The 23,295-nt window shown below is 48.8% G+C and overlaps 1 protein-coding gene across 3 annotated transcripts in view; it reads right to left on the bottom strand.

Moving 5' to 3' along the window:
- Positions 1 to 20,509, bottom strand: part of GPATCH8 (G-patch domain containing 8) — a 56,519-nt gene extending 36,010 nt beyond the window's left edge. Inside the window, exons 1-2 of one of the 3 annotated variants that reach the window (XM_058820609.1) lie at positions 20,431 to 20,509; positions 3,704 to 3,778 (exon numbers count right to left, since the gene is read on the bottom strand). In XM_058820609.1, the coding sequence (XP_058676592.1) occupies positions 3,704 to 3,778; positions 20,431 to 20,475 (120 nt within the window). In that variant the 5' untranslated portion in view covers positions 20,476 to 20,509. Of the gene's footprint in view, positions 1 to 3,703; positions 3,779 to 20,430 lie in introns of those variants that run through there. The other 2 variants (XM_058820611.1, XM_058820610.1) reach the window with 2 other exon arrangements.
- Positions 20,510 to 23,295: the final 2,786 nt, after the last annotated feature.

Here is a 23,295-nt window from a genome sequence, read left to right on the forward strand (position 1 = left end):
ACTGACTGCAGCCTGGCATGGGGCTCAAGGCACCCTCGAGGCACTGAGCAGCATTAGAGAGAGGGGAAAGGACATTTGTTAGTCAGGACAAGGACAAACTAACAAGCTCCAGGTAAGTGGGTGATTCCCAGTCTGGCCTCAGCGTGGCTCCACCCCTGACACTGCCTGCACGGGGCCAGGGCTGCTGCTGGGGGCTCTGAGGGCTGTCTGCTACTCCATCTGCACTGCTGGCACGAGGAAAACCAGGAATTCACAGCAAGAGACTCAATAAACAAGTAGAGATAAGGAATTAACGTGGAGAAAATCTGGCTTCTATTAAAGCTGCAATAATTTGTGACTTCCCATTCCAGTACCTGAAGTCAGTGAACTCAAAATGGCCCAAAACAAATGCATGCAGCTTCTTGAGTTTAGAAAAAAAGGGTGAAGTGCTCTGATTTTTCATGGACATCAGTGACTGCACCGACATGAACAGCCAGTGTAAGTGCAGCATCTTTCAAAGCACAACAAGAAAAAATGTTACTTGTGGGAGGGGGGAAAAATATCAGTATTTGTAGCTCTGAAGAGTCCATTGATATGAAATACTTTCTTCAATTTAGTCATGGAAAACAGCTGGCACTCGTTCAGGCCACGTCCATCCCCAGCTCCTGGCAGCTCTGCTTTCCATAAATGCACTCTGGTTAGAGTTGCATGTTTCAGAGCAGACATCTTTGGCCTAAATGAGCTGCACACAGCAGGATTTCCACAGGAACAACAACACCAGTAGGCTAATTGAGGACATGATTCAACATTGTAATGATCTGTAGACTCCCAAACCTATTTTTCCAGCCACCTTTGAGTTGCATGCTGTAGCAGTACAGTCAGCACCTCTCAACAGATAATGCTGCAGAGATGGATGTCACATCATGGGGACTGTCACAGGGACATGGCACAGGAACACTCCCCCCATCTCCAAACACCTGCAAGGCTCTGGAGCACCTTCCTGGCACTAAAATGTGGGAAGCTGCAAGGAACACATTTGTGAGAATATACTAAATCCACTCTTTGTTCTGAAGAATGACATTTTAACTGGGAAGCACTTTGAACTGCCATGGCCATAAACAAAGGGTGCTCATCACCCAAACTGCTTCCATACCATGAAGCACAGGCTCACTCCTGACTCTGATTCCTTGGAAAAGGCCATTTGGATTGCTAACAGAGAACTGGTTAAGGTTTAAAATCCAATTTTTTAATGTTGAAAATACTTAGATGTGTGGTAGTTCTGAAACATCAATTTGCCTTTCCTCCTTCCCTCTCAATTTTGGTTCTGGGTGAGCAAACAGCACAAAACAGAAAAAAAAAAAAGGCCACAAAATCAGAATGAACCCTCCTTTCCTGGTGAAATATCTTGCAGGAGAGGTACCTCACTGAATTCTGCCAAGGAAACTCTCCCTTCTGCTCATGTGTGTAATTTGTTAATTCAAAGAGCACACTGATCATTAACAGTGTGGAGGCAGAACCACCTCCACAGGTGTCAGGAAACACAACAAAGTCATTCCTGCTCCCCAGATGGGGAATTAAGGAATGTGAAACCTCAGAAGTGACCACTTTGTTTCTGACTGCAGTTTCTGACACCACCCTTGCTCAGGCCAAACCCTCCCCCTGTGCAGCAGCCAGAGCTGAAATCCTGGGATTTCACTGGCACAGCTGCCCTGGGAAGTGCTGGAGTCACCATCTTGGAAAGGCTCACAGGCCATGGAGATGTGGCATTTGGGGACATGGGTTAGGGGTGGCCTTGGCAGTGCTGCAGGATTGGCTGGACTCACTGAGCTTAGAGAGATTTTCCAACCTTAATGATTCTGTGATTCTCCTATGTCAGACAAAAGAAGAGTGGAACAAACTTGATTTTAAAGAACAATTTGAGGTTTTAACTCTTTCTCCTCACAAACCAAGCCATTCTCTTGTCCTCTTCACCCAACTGTTTTCAATTAGGCTGAACTGTACCTACCCAAGCAGTTGTAAAGATTAAAAATGTCCTGACATTTGGATGTGAGAGACAAGAATAAAATATTAAAGCCATAATTTAATTTATTTTTTCTGCTGCAGCTCAGCATTAATCAAAGTGCACAAAGCATTACTTCTGTGGAGAGTGAGATCTGCACAGTGAGCCCATGTGGGCACAGGGTACCTGCTCATGCTTTACACACTTCCATGGGCATCCTTCCCTCTGGAGCACCAGAGATGTCAGCTGTCACCTCTTCTATTCCTCTCTGTAATCTGTGACCTCTTCTATTCCTCTCTGTAATCTGTGACCTCTTCTATTCCTCTCTTTGAGAAAGCACTTTTGGAAATCAGCTAACCAGTCTGGTCTGTAAGCAGCATTTGAATTATTTTGAAATGCTAATTTCCAGTGTGGCCCAGAGTAGGCTACCAACACATATTTCCCATTTTATTTCCATCCAGCTTGGCATTTGAATTCGAATCCCTGTGTCCCAAGGTAAGACTGAAGTATTCAGGAGAAGAGTGAATACAATTCCCATCTCTGCAGCATTATCTCATGCGTCATCAATTACTGCCATGCCTAAATCTAGCATCATGCCAGCACATTAAGACAGTAGGTACTATATGCAGTGTTCACTGGACCAGAAGAACAGAAATAAGAAGGGGAAAGGAAACCCTAGAGAAGAAATTAAAAAAGGCAGACCGTGCAATACAAACCAGATCATGGCTGCTTAGCTAATATGGGCCAACTGCTGCGGAAGAAAAACGTCGAACACCCCAAGTTGTGTAAATTTTTGGTAAACATCTAACACGCACACAAACACACACAACACCAACCTACACACCAACAAAAATACACAGTGGGCTCTGGCTAACCCTGGCTCTTCTAGGGGCTGACTAACGTGGAGAAACTTTAACTGAACTTCAATTCATAGGCAAAAGAAACACTTGATAAATACTTAATAAAAATCTAGAATTAATCAGAACACCAGTAAGTGTCCCTTGATTATTCACTGTAAGTTTTCTTGTTTCTGAATGTTTTCTGTTTCTGAAATGAACCTTAGCTAAGGCTAAATGCCAAATGTGGGTCCAGTTTAGGCTGAACAAGCTGCTGTGCCTAAACCCAGCAGAAAGTGCTTTGCAAAGAGAAAAATTAAGAAGCTCCAAGAAGATTAAAAAATCAAAACTAAACAAAACCTATTTCTTTCCTCATCTTACAGCAGGAGTCTTCACACCTAACTGAAGGTAAAGCAATTTTAGAGAAAGGCTCAGGGCAGCTTCAGCCCCATGGGGAAGGAGTGCTGGCCTAACATTGATCCCTGTCTCCATACGCCAGGTGTCATTCTAACACTTTAAACACACCGGTACTTTTCCAAAAATATAAACTAAAAAGGATCAAAATGTATTTCACTATACTATTCCATCACGTTCACATCTAAATTAAACTGATTCCTCAAAGAAAGTACAAAACCTTAAAATAAATATCTCTGAATGAATGTATTATTTTAAATAATTCCTGAAATACGTTGAACTTGAATTTCAGGTTTTAGTTCTAGGACTAGTTCAAGATGAAATCCCAGGCCCACTTAAGGTCAGCATGCACTTTACCACCAGTTACCCCTGCCTGCCACCAAGGTGCCCACTGCTCTCAGATTGCCTGCATTCACATCAAGGAGCATCCAGCACGCCGAGCTCCGGGGGCGCTGCAGCTCGGGGGGGCCCTTACCGATTCGATGGGCTTGTCGAGAGACGCCTGCTCGATCTCCAGGTGCCCCTCCTCATACTGATCAAAGTGATTGCCCTGCAAGAGAAAAACAACCAGGCTCAGCTCCACAGAACACATTTCCAACAGTTTAGTGTCCACACGCTTTGGTTAAAGCGCTACATTTCATATAATGTTGATAACAAATGAACTGATTAAATACAGGCTCCATCAGTGTATCAGCTGTAAGTTTTTAGGTTTTTTTGGTCCTAAGTCAATTTGATGACAATAATAAACTATTAAAGTTGGCAAAATACCAAGCATTTACTGGATTTTTTCCTTAGAAAGTCTATGAAAACACAGAGCACAAGCATCAGTGCCAGCATGGAAAGCACACATGACAAGGAGCAGCAGGAATGGGTGTGCCACCACTAAAAGGCTTTCCCTGCACCAGGAATTTGCTTGAGGGATACATGTGATTTCATACACCTAAAGGCAACAAAACCCACAGTGGTACCAAAGGAAAGCTGTCCCTGTGCCCACAGTGTTGGTCCACGGTGTGGAGCAGCCCTTGCTACAAATCTGAACTGAATGTACCCACAAAACTTTTCTGTTTTGCTGTGCCTTAAGACAATGAATCAGAAGAACACAAAATATTTTAACACTTAAATCCAGCAATTAAATAAAACCTAAATTCTGGATCTGTTGAGAATACATTCATACAAATGTGAACAGTGATCTGTCTGTGGAAGTGATCCTCAACACACCACACAGCCTTATTCCTGAAGCAGCCCCCTTGCCAGTTGATCACCATCCTCCTTGGAAAAATTCCATCTTCCCACATTTGGGTGAACACTGAGCATGTAGGTTCCTGAGCTAGCATGGCAATGGCAATATTTGATCTCCAGAACAAGGGTTGGTGCTGGAACACAACAGTGAGGAGCCATTTCAGGAAAAGCAAACACCTCCACTGCAGCTCTACCATAATTTGAGGTTTCTGCAACATCAAATTCCTGAGATTTCCAACATGGTGAACCATTTTTGGCTGTTCAATAGGTCCATGATGCAACACATCCACTGACACAGACCTGGAAAGGTCTCTGGTACCCACAGTGGTACCAAAGGAAAGCTGTCCCTGTGCCCACAGTGTTGGTCCATGGTGAGGAGCAGCCCTTGCTACAAATCTGAACTGAATGTATCCATAAAACATTTCTGTTTTGCTGTGCCTTAAGACAATGAATCAGAAGAACACAAAATACTTTAACACTTAAATCCAACAATTAAATAAACCCTAAATGCTGGATCTGTTGAGAATACATTCATACAAATGTGAACAGTGATCTGTCTGTGGAAGTGATCCCCCAACACACCACACAGCCTTATTCCCAACCTAAAGCAGCCCCCCTGTCAGCAGATCATCATCCCCTCTGGAAAAACTGCATCTTGCCATGTTTTTGGTGAATACTGAGCATGTAGGTTCCTGAGCAGGACAGCAATGGCAATCTTTGATCTCCAGAACAAGTGTTGGTGCTAGGCCATTTCAGAAAAAGCAAACACCTCCACTGCAGCTCTACCATAATTTGAGGTTTCTGCAACCTCAAATTCCTGAGATTTCCAACATGGTGAACCATTTTTGGCTGTTCAGTAGGTCCATGATGTAATACATCCACTGTCACTGGCACAGACCGGGAAAGGAAACACTCAGACCTTCCAGCTGCACACTTGGAAGCAAAAGAAGTGAGATTCCTGCAGCTGGGATGAGACCAAAAGCCCCTGAAGGGGGTGGTTTCAGTGGGCTCTCCTACATTCCCAGGCCCCACTCAGTGTCACAGCAACTCCAGGAGGTGCCAAGCCTTGTCTGCCACCCCCACTGCCCCCTCAGCACCTCTGGGTTCTCTGGCTGCTCTGTGCACACCAAACCCCTGGCAGGCTCTGTTTGCATCCCAGCTCCACAAGCCCTTGGAGCAGGAGCACACAACACTGCAGCCAAGAGAAACATGTTGTCACCTCCTCCTTGCACCAATACCACCAACTTCTCCTTCTGCAAGAATTCTAATGGGAGCCAGCATCTGAAAGAGCAAACTGCAGTTGTAACAGACTGACAGCTGGAACACTACAAGCCTCCAAAAATCCTCTGGAAGGAGTGTTCTATGCAGCAATGTAAATCTGCAAGGGAACATCCTGAAACCTGGTGCCAGGAGAAGGTGCTTTGATGCTGGGGCCCCAGTTCCAGCCCATCCTGGTGGTGAATTCACCCTGGCCATGCTCTGCTCCTGGGCATTGCCTTTCCCATGGCCTCTCCAGAGCAAATCTGGGGTTTCATCTGCAGGCAGCAATCCACTCCCACTCTTTTTTTTTTTTTTTGGACAGCCTTCAAGGAGCAAGCTGAAGGCAAACTTACTATGCACAAGCAGTCGTGGAGCTGCTTTGGAAGGCTAACAAAGCTCAGAGACAGCGTGGTGTGGATGCACAGACTGTGTGTGTGAGGAGTCCAGCAGCCCACACCAAAACACACCAAAAACCTGCCTCAGTGTAAAAAAATATAGTGTACAAAAGAACCAGAACAGTCAGGAGTGCAGAGATTTCCAGCACTGGCAAAATACACTGCTAAACTTCATCTATTAAAACATTAAACTCATATAATGTTCAGTTAACAGATGAAATCTTCTCAGCACAAACCCAGACACATCCCTGTGCCTCCTTTCACCTGCTGCCTGCAGGTAGCTCAGCACAGACCTATAAATTATCAGGAATAGTTAAACATTGCTGCCCACTCCTCTGGGGGCTCCCTGCAAGGCACTCAAAGCTGTTTTTACCAAGGGCAGCACTCCTGGCTGCTCTGAGGCTTCACAAGTCCCTTCTTCAGTGCTTAAAACAACATCTCCTCCCTGCACCATGCAAAAGGCTGAGCACTCCCTGTGCTCAGAGCATCAGAGAGCAAACAAAGCCTTTATCTCTGAGTTCTGGTGATCCCACCACTACCCACTCCATGTATTTTGGGGGTTATTTTATATATTCATATTCTTTGGGGTTTATTATGTGCTTGATCTCTACTAGCTCCTGGTCCAAACAGCTGCAATATTAAAAGTGGAGCTTTGCAGAGAGGCAGGTGCTGCCTGTCTCTAAGTCCTGGGAATAAAAAGGCCATGGAGCACAGGAACAGGCCCTGTGGGAATGCTGCCAGCCTGCTCCTGCCTCAGGAGGGAGTTTCAGGCTTGGAAATTCAAGGCTTCAAAATAACAAAGTGTCCAAACAGAGCCAAAATCAATACTCATCACAGAGACAGCTCTTTATTTATCAATATTCAGAATAAATGATAAAGGGAAAATTCCCTTGCACCATAAAGCAGCTCATCCTGGAAAAAGGCAAGCAGACAATCCAATGGTTATTGTGAGGTTGGATTTATGGGGGTTCAGGCCAGTGATGTTTAATCAGGTAAGAGAAAAATAAAAATGGTTCCATGGCTATGGCCACAACAATGCTGTTTGCCTCCATGGGGATCCCAGGCCTTGTGGAGCTGGAAGCAGCACAGTCTGTCCCTTTGCTGCTTCATCCCTGGAACTGGCTAAGGAACAACTTGGGGGCAATTCCATCTGTTTCCCTCTTCTCCAATCCTACAAACTGGTGCATGGAATGTATCCATAAAACATTTCTGTTTTGCTGTACCTTAAGACAATGAATCAGAAGAACACAAAATACTTTAACACTTAAATCCAACAATTAAATAAATGCTGGATCTGTTGAGAATACATTTCTGGCAAACACAAACCCCAAGCACTGACCATGTTTCAGTATAACTTTGAATCTTCTGCAGACCTGAGAGATGCTTCTCACTTCACAGGAAACCTTTATGTGAAAGGATTCAACCCCATGGGTACCAGGATGTGAAATAAGAGCTGCATTAAACCCAGCACTACTTAAAACCTGTTCCCAAACCTTCTTCCTGTATGGCTTTGCTGCTTTCTGATGCAAGGTGAGGCAACTTGGTTCTGAGGAAACAGCACGGCGACCCAAACTCTCCAGGGTCACTCGGGCTAAGAATACACGTGGGCACTAGGATGGTGGACGGCTCAAGACCTTTATTGTCCCGTCTCGTCGGGTTTTATACTGGGAAAGTTTTTTCTCTACGTCAGGGGGTCTTACTTTACTGTAATTGGTTAGTAAGGAGCAGAAAGTTACTAATGTTAGGGGGGACTGCATTCTTGGGTGATCCTTTATCACTAGGAGTTAGGGGGAGAGGAGTCCTGCTGCTTTCTGTGACATCGTGAGATTTTCCGAGCGCCTGACCCTATCTACTACAGGCTTCCAGAGCTGCAGTAAATTCCCAGCCCTGGGAGCTTCACAGGCTCCTGTGGACAAGGATTTTGGGGCTGACTGCAGCCCCCTCCTCCCACTCATCCTCTGCCCCTCCATTTCACAGCTGTTGTTTCAGGTTCTCTCACTTCTGCTTTGTGAAACAAGATGTGTTGCACTGTCCCTTCCTCACAGACACTTCTGCATCCACCCTGGGACAGCAGAGTAAGATGAGAGGCTTCACTTAAGCACCATTTATTGCTCTCTGTGCTACAGCAAGTGCTCTGACACTGGTGTTTCCCTATAACCACACTGAAATTCAATATATTTTCCTACTCCATGAGAAGCAAGCATGCAAACACTCCTCATTACAAACCACACACACCACTTGGCTTCCTTGTGCATTCTTCTCCAGGAGCCAACATGTTTGTGCCCTGTAATTTTTGTGTAATATTGTCTGAACTTTGGCTCTCTGTGCACTCTGGTTACTCACAGTCACATGTTCTCTGCTCTCTCCTCCTCTTTCCCATTGTCTGAACTTTGCTCCAAGCTCTTGGCCAAACCTTCTCAGAGCCCTCACACACTGAATATGGCATTTGAAACATCAACCAACAAAAGCTGCCTCCATGTAGGAATTCAACTCTTGTTCTCCCTTTTTTGGACAGTAAATACTTTGGAGCCCTGGCTCAACAAATGCCATTTTGTCCCAGATCATACCCAGAGGAGTTACTTCATTTCCTGGGACAATTCAAGTTAATAGTTCTGGGGAAGAGCATTGCTACTTCCTCCCTACTTACAAGGTCCCAAACATTGTGGCAGTGAAACTAAACCCAGGCAGCATCATTAAAAAAATGTAAGAAACTTAATTACACTTTCATCCCAAAATCCTCAGTGGCAAGAAGTGTTGCCAACAAATCACTCAGTGCAAGTGAAATGAATTGTTGATTACAGCCCATTTTATCACAGTTATCACCACTGAATTCACTCTCTCTCATATAGAGGTGCTCTATATGAAGCAGCTCTTCAAGAAGGTGAGTTACCACAAAGCACACAGGGGAAACCCTTTAAAATCTTCACAGTGACAAGAAGAAAATACACTCTGTCTTTTCCTCTCACACCCCAAAGGGTGTATCCCAAACCAGAGCTGGCTCATGAGCACTGCCTGCATTTCTAAGACACCTAAAGCACCACCAACACAATGACAAAATAAGGATGAGTCACTTCAAGGGCTTTAGGCCCATCAGAGCTCCCTGGACATTAATTCCTGAACTGCCCTGTGCATGAAGCACATGAAGATGTCAGCATGCAGAACACATTCCATCCAGTGCCCATTCCTGATGGAATGAGTGCTTGCTTTGCTGAACAGCCCTGAGTTATCCATGTATTATTCCCAAAGAAAATGTGCCTGGGGACACAGAGCTCCTGGGACACAAAGGAGCAGCACAATGGGAGTGTGGGGGATAAATTCAGGACCCCTCCCCTCAGCTGTGCCTGTCACACCAGCCTGGTGTTATTAACACCAGAGAGGATCAGGTGAGTTATAAACCCAACACAAGTCAGACAGCAAGAGCCCAGGATTGGAAAATCTCCAATCACAAGGGACAATGCCTTCAGTGCTGTGACCAGAGCAAAATAGGAAAAGATTCTGGCACAAAACCCTGGGAGCATGAAAGCAGGGCTGGCTGGGGAGGGAATGGGCAGAAGGCAGCTGCTGAGACGTCACAGCAGAAAAAAATCTTTATTTCCATCCCTCCTGGATTGCAGGACTGGCTCTGAACTGCTGCTTCGTGAGACCACACCAGTAAGAACCTAAAGAAAGCAATTTTGCAGAAAAGCCTTACTATACTCACTGTTATTATTTCTTAAATGCACTGGAAAAGAGCACAGCATGATCATGACTGCTTAACTGCACTTGAAAAGAGTGAAGTGTGCTCCTTAAGATAGTCAAAATTTAGTTTTACGCTAGGAGAGTACCAGAAAAAGACTCCAAAAAAATCCCATTTATACTGCATTTACCTTAGAAAATGGAATTTTAAAACATTAAAGCAAATCAGCACCACTTTTTCATATGCTATTTATCCATCAATTCAATCAATAAATCTTAAACTCCAAAAATGTTACATCAAGCCATAAAATTGAGGGTTGTTACCCACAAGTATCACTTGAAAGCATTTAACCAAGCCCACTCCCAAAAGCCCTGCAGGCATTAGGCTGAGAACAGCAGCTGAGACACAGGAATATCCACAAAGATAAACGAGTCCCCCCAAAAAAGGCCATTTTCTAGTGAGGATAAAGCCAGGGCAGGCCATGTGAGCAGATCCCAGAATGTTTTGCTGACATTTCCTGCTGCCCTCCTGGGACGGGTCAGCACAGATGCAAGGTCTGAGCACAGGGAACTGGAGCAGCATCTGAGCACAAGGCAGCAAATGCCATCTTGCCAAATTCTCCCTCTCTGCACACTCATGGAGCAGGGGAAAAAACCCTCTGATCCCAGAAGTGAATATCCTGTTAAAATTGAAATTTTCTTTTTAAAAGGAGATGGAGCAGTTACAAAATCTTTAGATGGATAAGGCACCTTCACATCCATGCACTTTTCCCAAAGCTGGCTCCCAGCACTCTTGCCAACATCCCCCATCCAGCACACCTGGGTGAATGCTGCCTGTCAGCACAGGCACAGTGGCCAAGAGGTCAGGAATGGCCAAAAGATATATTGTCCTGGTTTAGGACAAATTAGGGGAAATCTCCAAAAGGGAGCCCCCCAAACAAAACAAACCTCCAACCACCCCTCCCCCAACACCGGGTTCGGGAAGGAATTTCTCGGAGGAGCAAAGTGGAAAACAAAACCTATTTATTTACGGGAAAAGGAAAAGGAAAAGGAAAAGGAAAAGGAAAAGGAAAAGGAAAAGGAAAAGGAAAAGGAAAAGGAAAAGGAAAAGGGACTGTTGTGAGGGCGCCAAGCTTTCCTTGCAAGCTCCAGGTGTCCTGGACGTCCCAGGTCAGGTCCGGAGCCGGTCCAGTATCTTCAGGGGAGGGTAAGAAAGAGGGAACGAAAGAAAAGGAAAAAAAACAGCGCAAAAAGCAGAAAGCAAGCAAGCAAAGTGGCTAGCCAAGCCAAGCAGCCAAAAGCAAAAAAGCTCTGCTGAGCCCTGATGGAGCACCAGCCTCCTGCCTGACCACAGCTCGGGAATTTCAGCGCTCCACCACTGACACTCACCCCATGTTGTATTTAGTTCTCTTCTGACAAACCTCTCCAGCCGTGCTGGTTTCACTTCTCTGCACAGGGAGGCAGCCAGCACCTGCAGCTGCAGTGGCACACGTGGGACAGGCAGGACAGAAACTCGTTCCAGGCATGGATGAGACACAGGAGGTACAAGTGCCAAGGTCTGCTCTGATTTATCTGTGGGGCTCCATCACCAACATCACCACTGACCTCACACTGAGTTTCAGCCAAGAGCAGGGGGGAAGGAAGGAGTTTAAACTCCCCGTGACTGACTGTTGTGTTTATTACACACAATTAAAATATAACTGGTTTCTAATACCTCTGCAAGATGCACACCTCCCCACACAGGCTGCCTGCAGATCTCAGTAGTAATTCATGCTGCCCTTTGCAGCTCAGCAGGGCCTGATGACTCCATACCATGGAAGGGCTCCAAAACGTAATTGATGCAGACAACCATGTTGGTGTTTAGAAATGCATCCAAAGAACTCAAAAACAACTCCAGCAAAGTGTGGCTTACAGTGTTTTTTGAATATTCATTATGTACCCAGGAAAAAATACATTTTTAAGAGCAACATGCACCTAGGAGATGGCTCCATCCAATCCTGGAAACTTTCTTGGATAATTATAAAGGCCACATGGGTTCTCAAAGCTATAAAAAGCAATACAAAAGCAACTTTGTATTGGCACCTGAAAAGCCTTTGTTAATGCTTCCCAGAACAAAATCATCCTTTTTCCTGTTGTTCCCTGCAGTGTCTGTAAAGACACACACACAAAAAAAAATCACAGATTCTTTCCTAGCAACACAGAGGTGAAGCATTCCCAAACAACATGTTCTCACTGCCCTCCACACACCAGGAATTGCTTTCCCTGGAATACAAGTGGGAAATATGGACACAGCACATCTGCACACCCCCAGAAACAGCTGAATATTTACAGTCAACATCTTGTGAAAGCTGCAGCAAAACCTCATTTTCAGCAGACACACACATCAATTATTCCGAGAGTGCTTAACAGGAAAATCCTCTCAAGTCAATACAACAAAAGCAATCACTCGAGACTTGGAGATGAATTTAAATTGGCACCGTTTGAAAGAAGCACCTTGGAATTGCACATTGAGAAGCTGATGGCACCTTTTGTTTACCAAACCAAAAATTAATTCTGACAAAACTCTTCCTGCTAAGTCCAAAACCACTGAAAGCCCACTCAGCAGAACACATTTGAGACTAGTCACAGGTCAAGCAGTTTAAACCAAGAAAAAAATAAAAATACCCACTTAGAGCTGTCCAAACAAAAACATGCTCCACAGCTCAGAGATAAACAGCTTGTACCACACAAGGAGTGGGAGCCAGAGGCAGGTCTCTGCTTTGCATACTTTGGCACCAACCAAGAACAATTTCATGTCTTTCAGATTCCTTCTGCTGCACCAGCAGCAGCTGTGGATGTGTTCCAGCACACGAGGGATGCTCTGCAGCCCTTCAGAAAGCTCTGCCCAAGAGCCAGCACCTGCCTCACTCACCCAATTCTCTCTTTGTCATTTTTAATGTGCCTTGATGCTGCTGCAGCTTCTAGCACCCACATTTCATGCTAACCAGGACCTTAAACAACCACAGAACCATGGGAAAGGGTTGGGTGGAGAAGGACCTTCAAGATGATTTGTGCCATCCCCTGCAGGGGATCGTGTTCCACTATCCCAGGTTGCTCCAGCAGGCCTTGGACACTCCCAGGGATGGGGCAGCATCAGCTTCTCTGATAACCTGTGCCAGGGCCCCAATTCCTTCCAACATCCCATCTAACCCTGCTCTTTGGCAGTGGGAACACATTTCCCTTATCTTGTCCCTGTCTCAAGTCCTTCTCCAGATCTCCTGGAGCCCCTTTAGGCTCTGAGCTCTCCCTGGATCTTTCTCCTCTCCAGGTGAGCACCCCAGCTGTCCCAGCCTGGCTCCAGAGGGGCTCCAGCCCTGGAGCAGCTCCATGGCCTCCTCTGGACTCACTCCAGCAGCTCCAGGTCCTGCCTGTGTTGGGGACAGCTCTGCAGGTGGAGTCTCACCTGAGCAGGGCAGAATTTCCCCCTCACCTGCTGCCCATGGTTGGTTCCTGGGCTGCCAGCACAGCTGAGTCACTGAATTTCCCATCAAACAATCCCCCCTGTCATCCTCAGAGCTGCTTTCAACCCATTCTCCCCCAGCCTGGATTTGTGCTTGGAGCTGACCTGACCCAGGTGCAGGACTGTGCACTTGCCCTGGCTGAACTCCAGGAGGTTCAGATGGACCAACATCTCCAGGTCCCTCTGGATGTCCCTTCCCTTCTGTGGGTGACCACAGCAGGCAGTACACAGCAAAGAGAAACCACCCTGTAATATCCAAGGTGTAATCTATTTACCACTATGAACTTCCAAGGTTCCATCATATTATCTGCCTTTTCTTTCTTACCACAGTGTCTGACTTGATAAAGAATTGTTTCTAAACCAAAATCTCACAGGAAATCTCTCTCAGGAGCACATTAAAGGACTCAAACTCCATTCAATACTGTTACTGTGCACTTGTCCTTGCTGAACTCCACGAGGTTCACACAGACCAACCTGTCCAGGTCCCTCTGGATGTCCCTTCCCTCCCATGGGTGACCACAGCAGACAGCACAAGGCACAGAGAAACCACCCTGGTGGAACAGGGTGCCAATTATGGAATATTCAAAGTGTAATCTATTTACCACTATAAACTTCCAAGCTTCCATAATATTATCTGCCTTTGCTTTCTTACCATGGTGTCTGACTTGATAAAGAATTGTTTCTAAACCAAAATCTCACAGAAATCTCCCTGAGGAGCACATTAACATGATTCAAACTCCATTCAATACTGTTACTGTGCACTTGCTCTTGCTGAACTCCATGAGGTTCACACAGACCAAACTCTCCAGCCTGTCCAGGTCCCTCTGGATGTCCCTTCTCTCCCACAGCAGACAGAACAAGACAAAGAGAAACCACTCTGTAATATCCAAGGTGTAATCTATTTACCACTATGAACTTCCAAGCTTCCATAATATTATTTGCCCTTTTCTTTCTTCCTACAGCATCTGACTTGATAAAGAATTGTTTCTAAACCAAAATCTCACAGCAATCTCCCTCAGGAGCACATTAACATGATTCCAGCTCCATCCAGTACTGTTATCAATGACCAGAGCAAACAGAGCAGCTCAGTTTGCAGATCAGGCAGCCCAACAAAGAGGGAACAGCAGAGGATGTGTTGGTTCAGAGCAACCTGACCCCAAGAGTGGCTTCAACTCCCCAGCACCACATCTGCCTTCACAGAGCCCTGCACAAACACAGGGCTGCACCAGCAGCCTGGGAAATCCCAGTTCAAACCTCCTCACAAAACATGGCAGCAGAAAGGATGAAAATACAGTCCAAGGGTGTGCAAACACAAACAAATAAAGCAGTAAATAGATGTTTATCTCTCAGTAAAAAAAAAAGATGTTTATCTCAGTATATTATACCAGGTAAGAGTCTGCTCCTCGGAGCAAGTTTTCCAATTACAAGTGTGGACAATTTAGAATGCAGAAAGCTGTAATAACACAGAACAATAACAGAATTCAGAGCCATTAATGCTCTCAGAAGCTAAAATTGAGCAGAAACGCTGTATATGCCTTCTCACAAGAGGACAAATAGTAGTAATGTGTGCTTTGGTGCAGCAGAGAAGGACATAATGCTCAGCAAAGAGCTAAAAATAAAGAAAATCTAGAAGAAAAATTAAGGAAAATGCAGCTTTCAATGGCTAAACTACCAGAACTATCTACAAAGGAAAACGTTCCCCATCACCAGTTGTCTTCAAGGGAGAGATTCTGCAGCCAAACACAAACTCTTGGACTCAGAACTGGGTCAAGATGGGAACTGAAACTTAAGTGGTACCTGGATATTTAAAGCCACCATCCTAATATTAACTTCTAATATTTTGGCCAAAATCTCAGATTACCTGCCCATGGAGCTGTCTGAAGGGAGAAAGCAGCAAGAATTACTACAGGTTTAAAACCATGTGGTAGGAGAAGAGCTTCTGTCAGCTGAGGAATGCTGCCCTAGAATGCAGCAATGTTTTTTATCAGATGAATTCCACATTCCCACCCATGGTGGCAGAGCCTGGGGACAGGGGGGGTTCTGTCCTAGAGAAGGTGACCCAGGAGAAGCTGAGGTGGCTCAGCCATGGCTTGTGGGACTGCAGGATAAAGTGTTTCCTTTTCCTTTCAGCAATGCAGACCATCACTGTAGGACAGAAGGGACAAGACTGGGGGAAGGCACAACCAAGGCAGGGAAGGTTTATATAAAATCACCTCCCCACGTGAATCCCAGAAATCCAACTGAAGTTCAGACCCTACTGTGATGTTCTAACACTGGAACCAAAACTACCTGATCTACTTTAGGACACATTTTCCCCCAGCCCTCTCCCCTCCCCACTCACACAGGGAGGTTAAAAACATCAGTCACAGTTCTGTTCCTGCTCTGCTCCACTGAAAGGTCAGAACGTCCTGCCAAGGAGGTAAGAGCTCTATTTTTCCCCTGAAATCCAACCTGAATCAAATGATAAATTAAGATCTCAAAACAATTCTGATAGATCTTCTAAAATCTCAGATTAATTCTTCAATTAGGAAACAGCCCATGGAAAGGCACAGGCTGCCTCCTGATTCTTGCAGCTACTGCTGCCAAAGGCAAACTCCCAGCCCAGGATCCTGGAGCAGCTGAAAGCTCAGAGTAACAGAGTCTGCAGATTCCAATCCTCGTTCTCCACATTAAGTTCTTCTTTTCCCAATTAGTAAAGGCAGGCAGAGAAAATGCCCCTGTTTATCTCTGTGCAGGGCCACCCCGAGCAGCTGCTCCTGCTGAAGGACATGGAAAGCAAATGCTGTCCCCTCAGGCAGCACCTGGGCAGTGAATGAGGCTGCAGCCACGGCCACACTGGTTAAGGATGGATCCTAAACCCCCTCAGTGCTGGCCCAGCTGCCCAGCAAAGCGCTGCCTAAGCTGCTTGGGAGCAGAACTCATCCCTGACATTCTGCCAATTAAAAAGCACAAAATCCCCCTGCCAGCAGCGCTCAGCTCAACCTGCTGGAAGCAGGCAGGGCCAGAAGCAGTGATGTGCTGGCTTAGCTCTTCAAATCCTTTGTGGAGGCAAAGAAAAAAATAAAACCACCTATCTTCTTGGAATTAGCGGGCTGGGATTGAGACTGGTCACACTTGCAGCCAGCAGGGAAAAGCAGGCTTGGCTCTGTGTTATTCCATTGCACAGACCATACAACAGCACAAAAACAAGAGACAGAACAGCCTGTGTTCTGTCTGGCTAATGATGGCAGCAAGTGCCATGTACGTAGGAAGAGGAAATAATTGTACACATAGACACATATGGCTGGGAATATTTCTGCTTCAACAATGAAAAGGAGAAAAATGCAGCAAGAAAACATTTTCTCAACATCTGGGAGTAAGTGGGAGCTCCACTGGATTTCAGAGAGACATCCATGATATTTATTCTTTGAGCTTGCATACCTGATCTGAAGAATAAAATCACTGTAAATGCTTTCAAAATAGCACTAAAAATATGTATTTACTTATTAAAAATATATATTTACTTATTAAAAATATGCATTTACTTATTAAAAATATGCATTTACTTATTAAAAATATGTATTTACTTATTGCAGCAGTTTCATATGTTTATACAGGTTTCATTAATGCTCCCACAATATTCTGTTATATTCTGTATATTCTGTTATATTCTATATTCTGTTAGCATCATCTACAGCTATTGTTCAGAATTCCTCAAAGTTGTGGTGGTTCCCATTTGTCTGTGCCAGGGGACAGTGGCACAGACAAGTGACAGAGCCTGTGACAGGTTCCCCAGCCCTTCACCCCAAGAACTAAACTCAAAAACAACCTCTCCTGGATGGAAAATGGAAAAAGGTTGGGATTTATTTGGATGAGCCCCCCAAGACTTCACTTGCCACTGTAGAGCCCAGAAGAGAAGCAGGAGAAGGAAGGTCAGGGATGTCCCCTCTCCTCCATTAATTCATTTCCCTGCCCAAGCTCCCAAACAAAGCCCTGTGCTGGCCTGGGAAGGGAAAAACCCCCAGGACAGCAGAGCACAGCTCAAGGCCTGTCTGTGGAGCTGCCCTGAGGTTCAGCACCTGCAAAAGCCACTCCAAACCAGGGGCTTCCCAAGTTTCTCTGAGGTTGAGAGCTGAAAGCAAAAAGGGAAGAGGATCTAAGCCTTCGGTGTGGCTTCTAAAGCTACAGAGCACAGCAATGCTGGGAGGAAAAACCCAAGGGCTGCCCAGTCAGCTCCCTGCAGTGATCCTCCAGTGCCATTCCTGCTCCTTTGCAACTTCAGCTTCCAAACCCCCCCAGCTTCTGTGCCCAACACAGAGAGGAGTCACTACAACCTCACCTATATAATCCTTCTCCTCTCCCTCCACACCATGACCTTCATCCTTAGGGAGGATATTTGACTTTCTTATCCTTACACAAACCACTCTGTTCCACAGGACTCCCAGGGAGGAGCATCCCTCCCTCTGCAGCTCTCCATGCCCACCTCACCCCTGTGGCTGCAGCTGTGGAAGATCCCTCACTCCTCTCATCTCTCCAGTTCCCATCTGACCCCTCTGCCCAACCCAGCAGGACCCTTCTCCCCTGAGCACCTTTCCAAGCACCACAGACCATGGGCACCTTCTCTTTCTCAGCTGATTTAGGTCCTTTTTTCCTCATTTTCCTGCAGTGCTGAATGTTTCCATCCCAGCCTCCCTGATAGCACTGATCTTTCTCCAGTCAGGCACAGGGAGGGAGAACAGCTCCCAGCAGCTCTCACCTTTAATCCACTTTTCTCCAGCATATCAGAAGCTCAGAAAGCTGAGGATCACCTCTGCTAACCCTGCCCTGCCCAGAGTGCTCAATCTGCTCTCTTGCCAAACTGATCCTCCCAACCCAGACTCTTCAGCTTCTCTCCAGGAAGGCAGCTGATAATAATAACTCTGAAATGCTTTTTTTTTCATTAGCCACATCCCTAACCCCCAGATATCTGCCTTTCTTCCACGCAGCTAAAAGGTTCCTTTGACCTCTTTACTCCCAACCTTTTGTTCCTCTCCCTCTCTCCAAACTGCTACAGAACCTTTCACTTGGAGGGGATCACCCCAGAACAAAACCCAAGAGCTCTCTGCAGCCTCCCTCCCACACTGCATCCATCCCTGAGCAAGCTGTGTCATTTTAGAGCCTGTGTCCCTCTGGCCACGCTCCCTGGGACATGGATCACATCTAGAGTCACACCTGCCCCAAGGACAGACATTTCACCTGCCAAGGAACTACAGCTGTGTGAAAAGGGCATCCCTAACAGCAACACAAACACTCCTGGCTGTGTTATATCTGCTCATTTTTACCTGCAAATACCCAGCACAGCGAGCATTTCCTGCATTCCACACCCATGGCACAGCTCAAGCAATCTCTGGCTCAATACAGAGAGGAAAACTCAAAAGTCTTGTCTGAAAGTGATTTTCAACCTCATTTTTCCTTCTTGTTCAGCCAAAAGCTTTCCTCCATCAATATACTGTGGAAAAACTGAGATTGCCCAGCTGTCAGGGGTAGGTGCACAGACTCTGAGCTCCCAAAATCCAGTGTGACCTTGGCCCAGTCCCCCTCACATCTCCTCTTCCACTGTTTTCACCTTCAGTGCTCTGCAGCCTCAACCAGCTCCAAACTGCTCCTCCCAGGGGACAGATTCCACTTTTCCCTCACAGGAAGCTTTAACACAAAATAAAATGTCTCTCTTCTCCCTGGCATATTTTCAGGGAGGGAAGAACAGTGCAGTGACCCTTCCATAAAACCAAATTCTATCATTTTATTTTTCACTCCAGTCTATGGGAACAACAAGGAAACCCTGGTATTTAGCACAGATAAAGCCCAATTTAGAACTGTGCCCTTTGTTAAAGTCAAGGGTTGTGACTTCAGTTCTTGTCCCCAGGCACACTCAGCAGCTTCCAAGATCCTGGGATCAGCTAATGGAGCAGAATTTCCTCCCTCACATCACCCCACATTCCCCTGTGTGTCCAGAGCCACCACACACTAACAGGTTTTGCCACTACAATTAATTTTCTTGCCATGGGGGTTTCCCCACAAAGGGACAGGACTGCAGAGCTCACCTGTTCCCTGGGCACAGCCACAGAACCTGACTTGGTTTGGGTTCCCCATCTCTCCCTCACCAAAGGATTACAAGAAATCTGTTTCAAGCCCAAGATTTGGCTCGCTCCACTTCCTGAAACACAAACTTCAAAGCCAAATCAGACAATTCCAGTGTTAATTATGGCTCATTTCTGCATGGAAGGAAATGAAGGATGCAAACAAGCCCACGTTTGGGGCTGTGGCAGGAGCCAAACCTCCATCCAACAGGGATTTATTTTCTCGTGTGTTTCTAGCACAGTTTAGTAACAATTTTTGCAGCGTGCACCCCTTATAACACCCAGAAACAACACAAGTTAGTCACTCCTGGATGTCCTGACTGCTTCCAAGACTGCACCTTAACGCCAGACGAAGCAGAATTACGCAAGCTGCACATTATAAAAACCCTCGCAGGTCTCTGGGTGAAAGGCCCGAGTGAGGATGAACAGCTCCCGAAACAAGGAGCCACAGAACAGCTCATCCACGCCTCTCCTCGCTCCTTTTGTTTTCCTTCCTAACCCCGCGACTCTCTCGGCCTGAAGTCAGAGAACAACATGTCATTGTTCGAGCTTAATGAGTCAACGTTAATTTCCCCATTGTTTATTGAAATCCCCTTTCAAACAGCATCAGTAGCGTTAATTACGTTGAAATATTGATGTTTTGGGGAGGGGGTTGCGAGAAGGAAGAAGCGGTTTTTCCACACGCAAGGGAAGATGTTCGGAAGCGCTGTGAGGGTCTCGGGGGAGGGATCCGAGCCCTCACCGGGGGTGGGGGATTCCCCTCATGGAGGGATCGTTCCCTCACCGGGTCCCTCACGGGGCTGGTCGGTGCCATCACGGGAGGAAGGCTGATCCCCTCACCTTCAGCCCCTCGCCGCCACCATCACAACCCGTGCCCGGGCAGCCCTCCCGAGCCGCGGCTCACCCTGACAGGCGGCCCCGGCCCCCCACGCTCCCCTCGGTGCCGCAGCGCCGGGCCCGCACACAAAGCCCCGCTGAGGGGGTGCGGAGAAGGCGGCGGAGCCCAGCCCGAGGGGCCGCGGCCGCGCGAGGGAAGTACCTGGAAGTCCCTGTCCTCGTTGAAGCGGGAGAACCTGTCCGCCATTTCGCGCCGGCCCGGCCCGGCCCGGCCCCGCTCCGGCCGCCGCCGCCTCCGCCCTCAGCGCCGCCCGCCTGCACCGCCCCCGCCGCACCGCGCATGCGCCGCCCGCGGCTCACGTGCGCGGCGACGCGGGTCACGTGAGCGGCAACGACGGGGGTCCCTCACGGCAGCGCCAACGCGCGGAGCGGAGTGGCTGCTGCAGCGGGAGCCGGCGGCAGGACGGGCCCGGAGACTGCGGCGCGCCAAGGGGGCGGAACCGGCTCGCACGGCCGGCCGCGCCCTCAGGGCTCCGCTGCGGCAGGTCACGTCCCGCCGAGCCTCGCTGCGCGTCTGACTGCGGATGGCAGCGCGCAGGCCCGCCCCGGCGGCCAATGGGGGCGCGAGCAGCGGCACGCGCGCGCCGGGCAACCAATGAGGGCGCCTGCACCGCACGCGCGTGCCTAGCAGCCAATTAGGGCGCGAGCTACTGCGCAGCGCGGGGCACCGTTTTCCACCCGCTGCAACGCGCATGTGCAAAGGCGTCACACGGAGAGGGCTCGACATGGAGACAGCGAGCTCCGCTTCGGCCTTCCCGCCCTCCCGGCCTGAGCCAATGGGAGCTGCTCCAGTCGCTTGAGTGATGGACGTGTGAACCAATGGGAGCGCAGGCTCTCCACCGCCCCCCGGAGTGCGCAGCGGGCCGTGCCGCCTGCTGGGGCCGCGCATGCGCAGAGCGGGATCGGCGGGGCCCGCGCGGGGGTGGCTGAGGGCGGCCTGGGGCCCCTCAGCGCTGGGAGCGGCTCGGGGCCGGAGAGCCCTCACGGGCATCGCAGAAATGGTGGCCAGCACAAATCCTCTCCTCTCCCCGCCCCTGAGGGGGAAGTGTGTGCCCCAACCCTGCCCTCTGCAGGGCACAGCAGCAGGGCCACGGACAGCACCGAGGGGCTGGAGGGTGGTGCTAGGTCAGGGTGTGGAGTCTGGGTCTGCTTTGGGATCGGAGTCAGGTCTAGGATCCAGATCTGGGTCTGGATTTAGGGGCCAGGACTGGGTACTCGGGGCTGTTTGATGGATTTGGGGGCTGTGAAAAACGCCAGTCACTTTTCACAGGGGGCTTGGCTGGGTTTGGCATCAGGGGATGGGCTCTAGGTCTGGGTCTGGATTTGTGGGCAAGGCTTGCATTTGGGGTCTGGGTCTAGGTTTGAGGTCTGGATCTGGGATTTGGGTCCGGCTCTGCAGAGGTCTCTGCTTCTCCATCCCCCAGCACAGCTGTCGCCAGCTGTCCCCCAGCACCGTGCCGTGTGTCGCCGGCCCTCCGCCTGCCCCGACAGCAGGAAAAACGGATCCCATCTGTCTCCATTCATTCTTTGCTTTCCCTCCCTCCGCAGCAGCCTCTCTGCCCGGGCCCTGCTGCCCTCTGCTGCCTGTCAGGGCCGGTGAGGGAGAGGAGTTCAGGATCGGGGATGTGTGCAGTGTGTTCTGTGTCCTCCATGTGCCACCAGAGCTGTCCCTGAGGGGACACCTGTGCCCTGCCCAGCGAGGCAGTGAGTCCTGAAACACTGCTTGTGCTTTGTGCTCCACTGGGTAGCTCCAGCCCAATTTGTTCATCCAGTGAGCCAGGCTGGCCTGTGCTGCCAGAACTCCTGTGTGGAACATGTGTTCCCTCACTTGCTAGGAGGGAATGCTGTGCTCAGCCTGCCCCACCACAGCAGCCCTGTGGGAATTCCCCCAGGATATCCTGGAAATAAAAACCTCGCAGGAAAAGGAGATGCTGGATGCCCCAACCCTGGAAGTGCTCAAAGCTGGGTTGGGTAAGGCCTTGAGCATCCTGGGGCTGGGACTAGGTGGTCTTTAAGGTCCATCCCGACCCCTAATATCCGATGATTCAAATCTCACCTCTCTCCTGGGGCCAGCCAGCCCTGTGTGGCCAGCCAGGTGGGATGAACCTGGAACAGGGAATTGGGGAGCCCCTCTTCTCTGGGGAGCCCCTCTTCTCTGGGGGGCCCTCTCTGGGCTGTGCCCCCCAGCCCTGCTGCCACAGGAGCAGGAGGGAGGCCAGCAATGAATGCCTCCCCACTTGGCATCTGCCTGTGCCAAGGGCCTCTCTGCCCTCCAGGACCTGTGGCTTTTGGGGGACACATCTGCCCCCTTCTGGTACCCTCTAGCCTGGAGGGACTGGCACAGGGACAGCTCTGTGTCCTACTGGGCACAGGGACAACTCAGTGTCCTTGTTGGGAACAGCTTCATGCACTGTCAGACACAGGGACAGCTCAGTGTTCACAGTGGGGACAGCTCTGTCCCCACTGGGCATGGGGACAGCTGCATGTCCCCGTGTCAGCTCTGTGTGAGGCACCCATTGGGTGCCTCTGTGTCCCCAGTGGGCTGGGGACAGTTGGAATGGCTGTGTGACACTGTGGAGTGTGACACTTCTGGTCACACTGAGCCCACCCCTCCCTGCAGGGGGACAGATGGGCACTCAGGGGACCCTGAGAGTCACCACGGGTCAGTGGCATGGGCTCACTGATGTCCCCACAGCCAGCCCTGACACTGGAGGGTATAAATAGCAGCTCTGTCACCTCCTGTCACATGCCCAGTGCTGGCAGGTCCCCTGCCCCTGGCTGGGGACACAGCTGTTCCTGGGAGAGGGAGGGGTGGCCACAGGGGCACCCCATCCTTCCTGCACTGCCACCACCCCACAGACCTGCCACAGTTCCTGGGGGACATCACTGGGGACACAGACCCCAACCCAGCACAGGGACAGAGCTGAGATGGTTGGACCACGCCCACCCGACCAATACGGGGTCCCTGTGCCCCATGGGGACTCATTGCCATCCCTGGGGACTTCAA

This window comes from Ammospiza caudacuta, chromosome 27, assembly GCF_027887145.1.
Source record: "Ammospiza caudacuta isolate bAmmCau1 chromosome 27, bAmmCau1.pri, whole genome shotgun sequence".
Classification (NCBI taxonomy): domain Eukaryota; kingdom Metazoa; phylum Chordata; class Aves; order Passeriformes; family Passerellidae; genus Ammospiza; species Ammospiza caudacuta.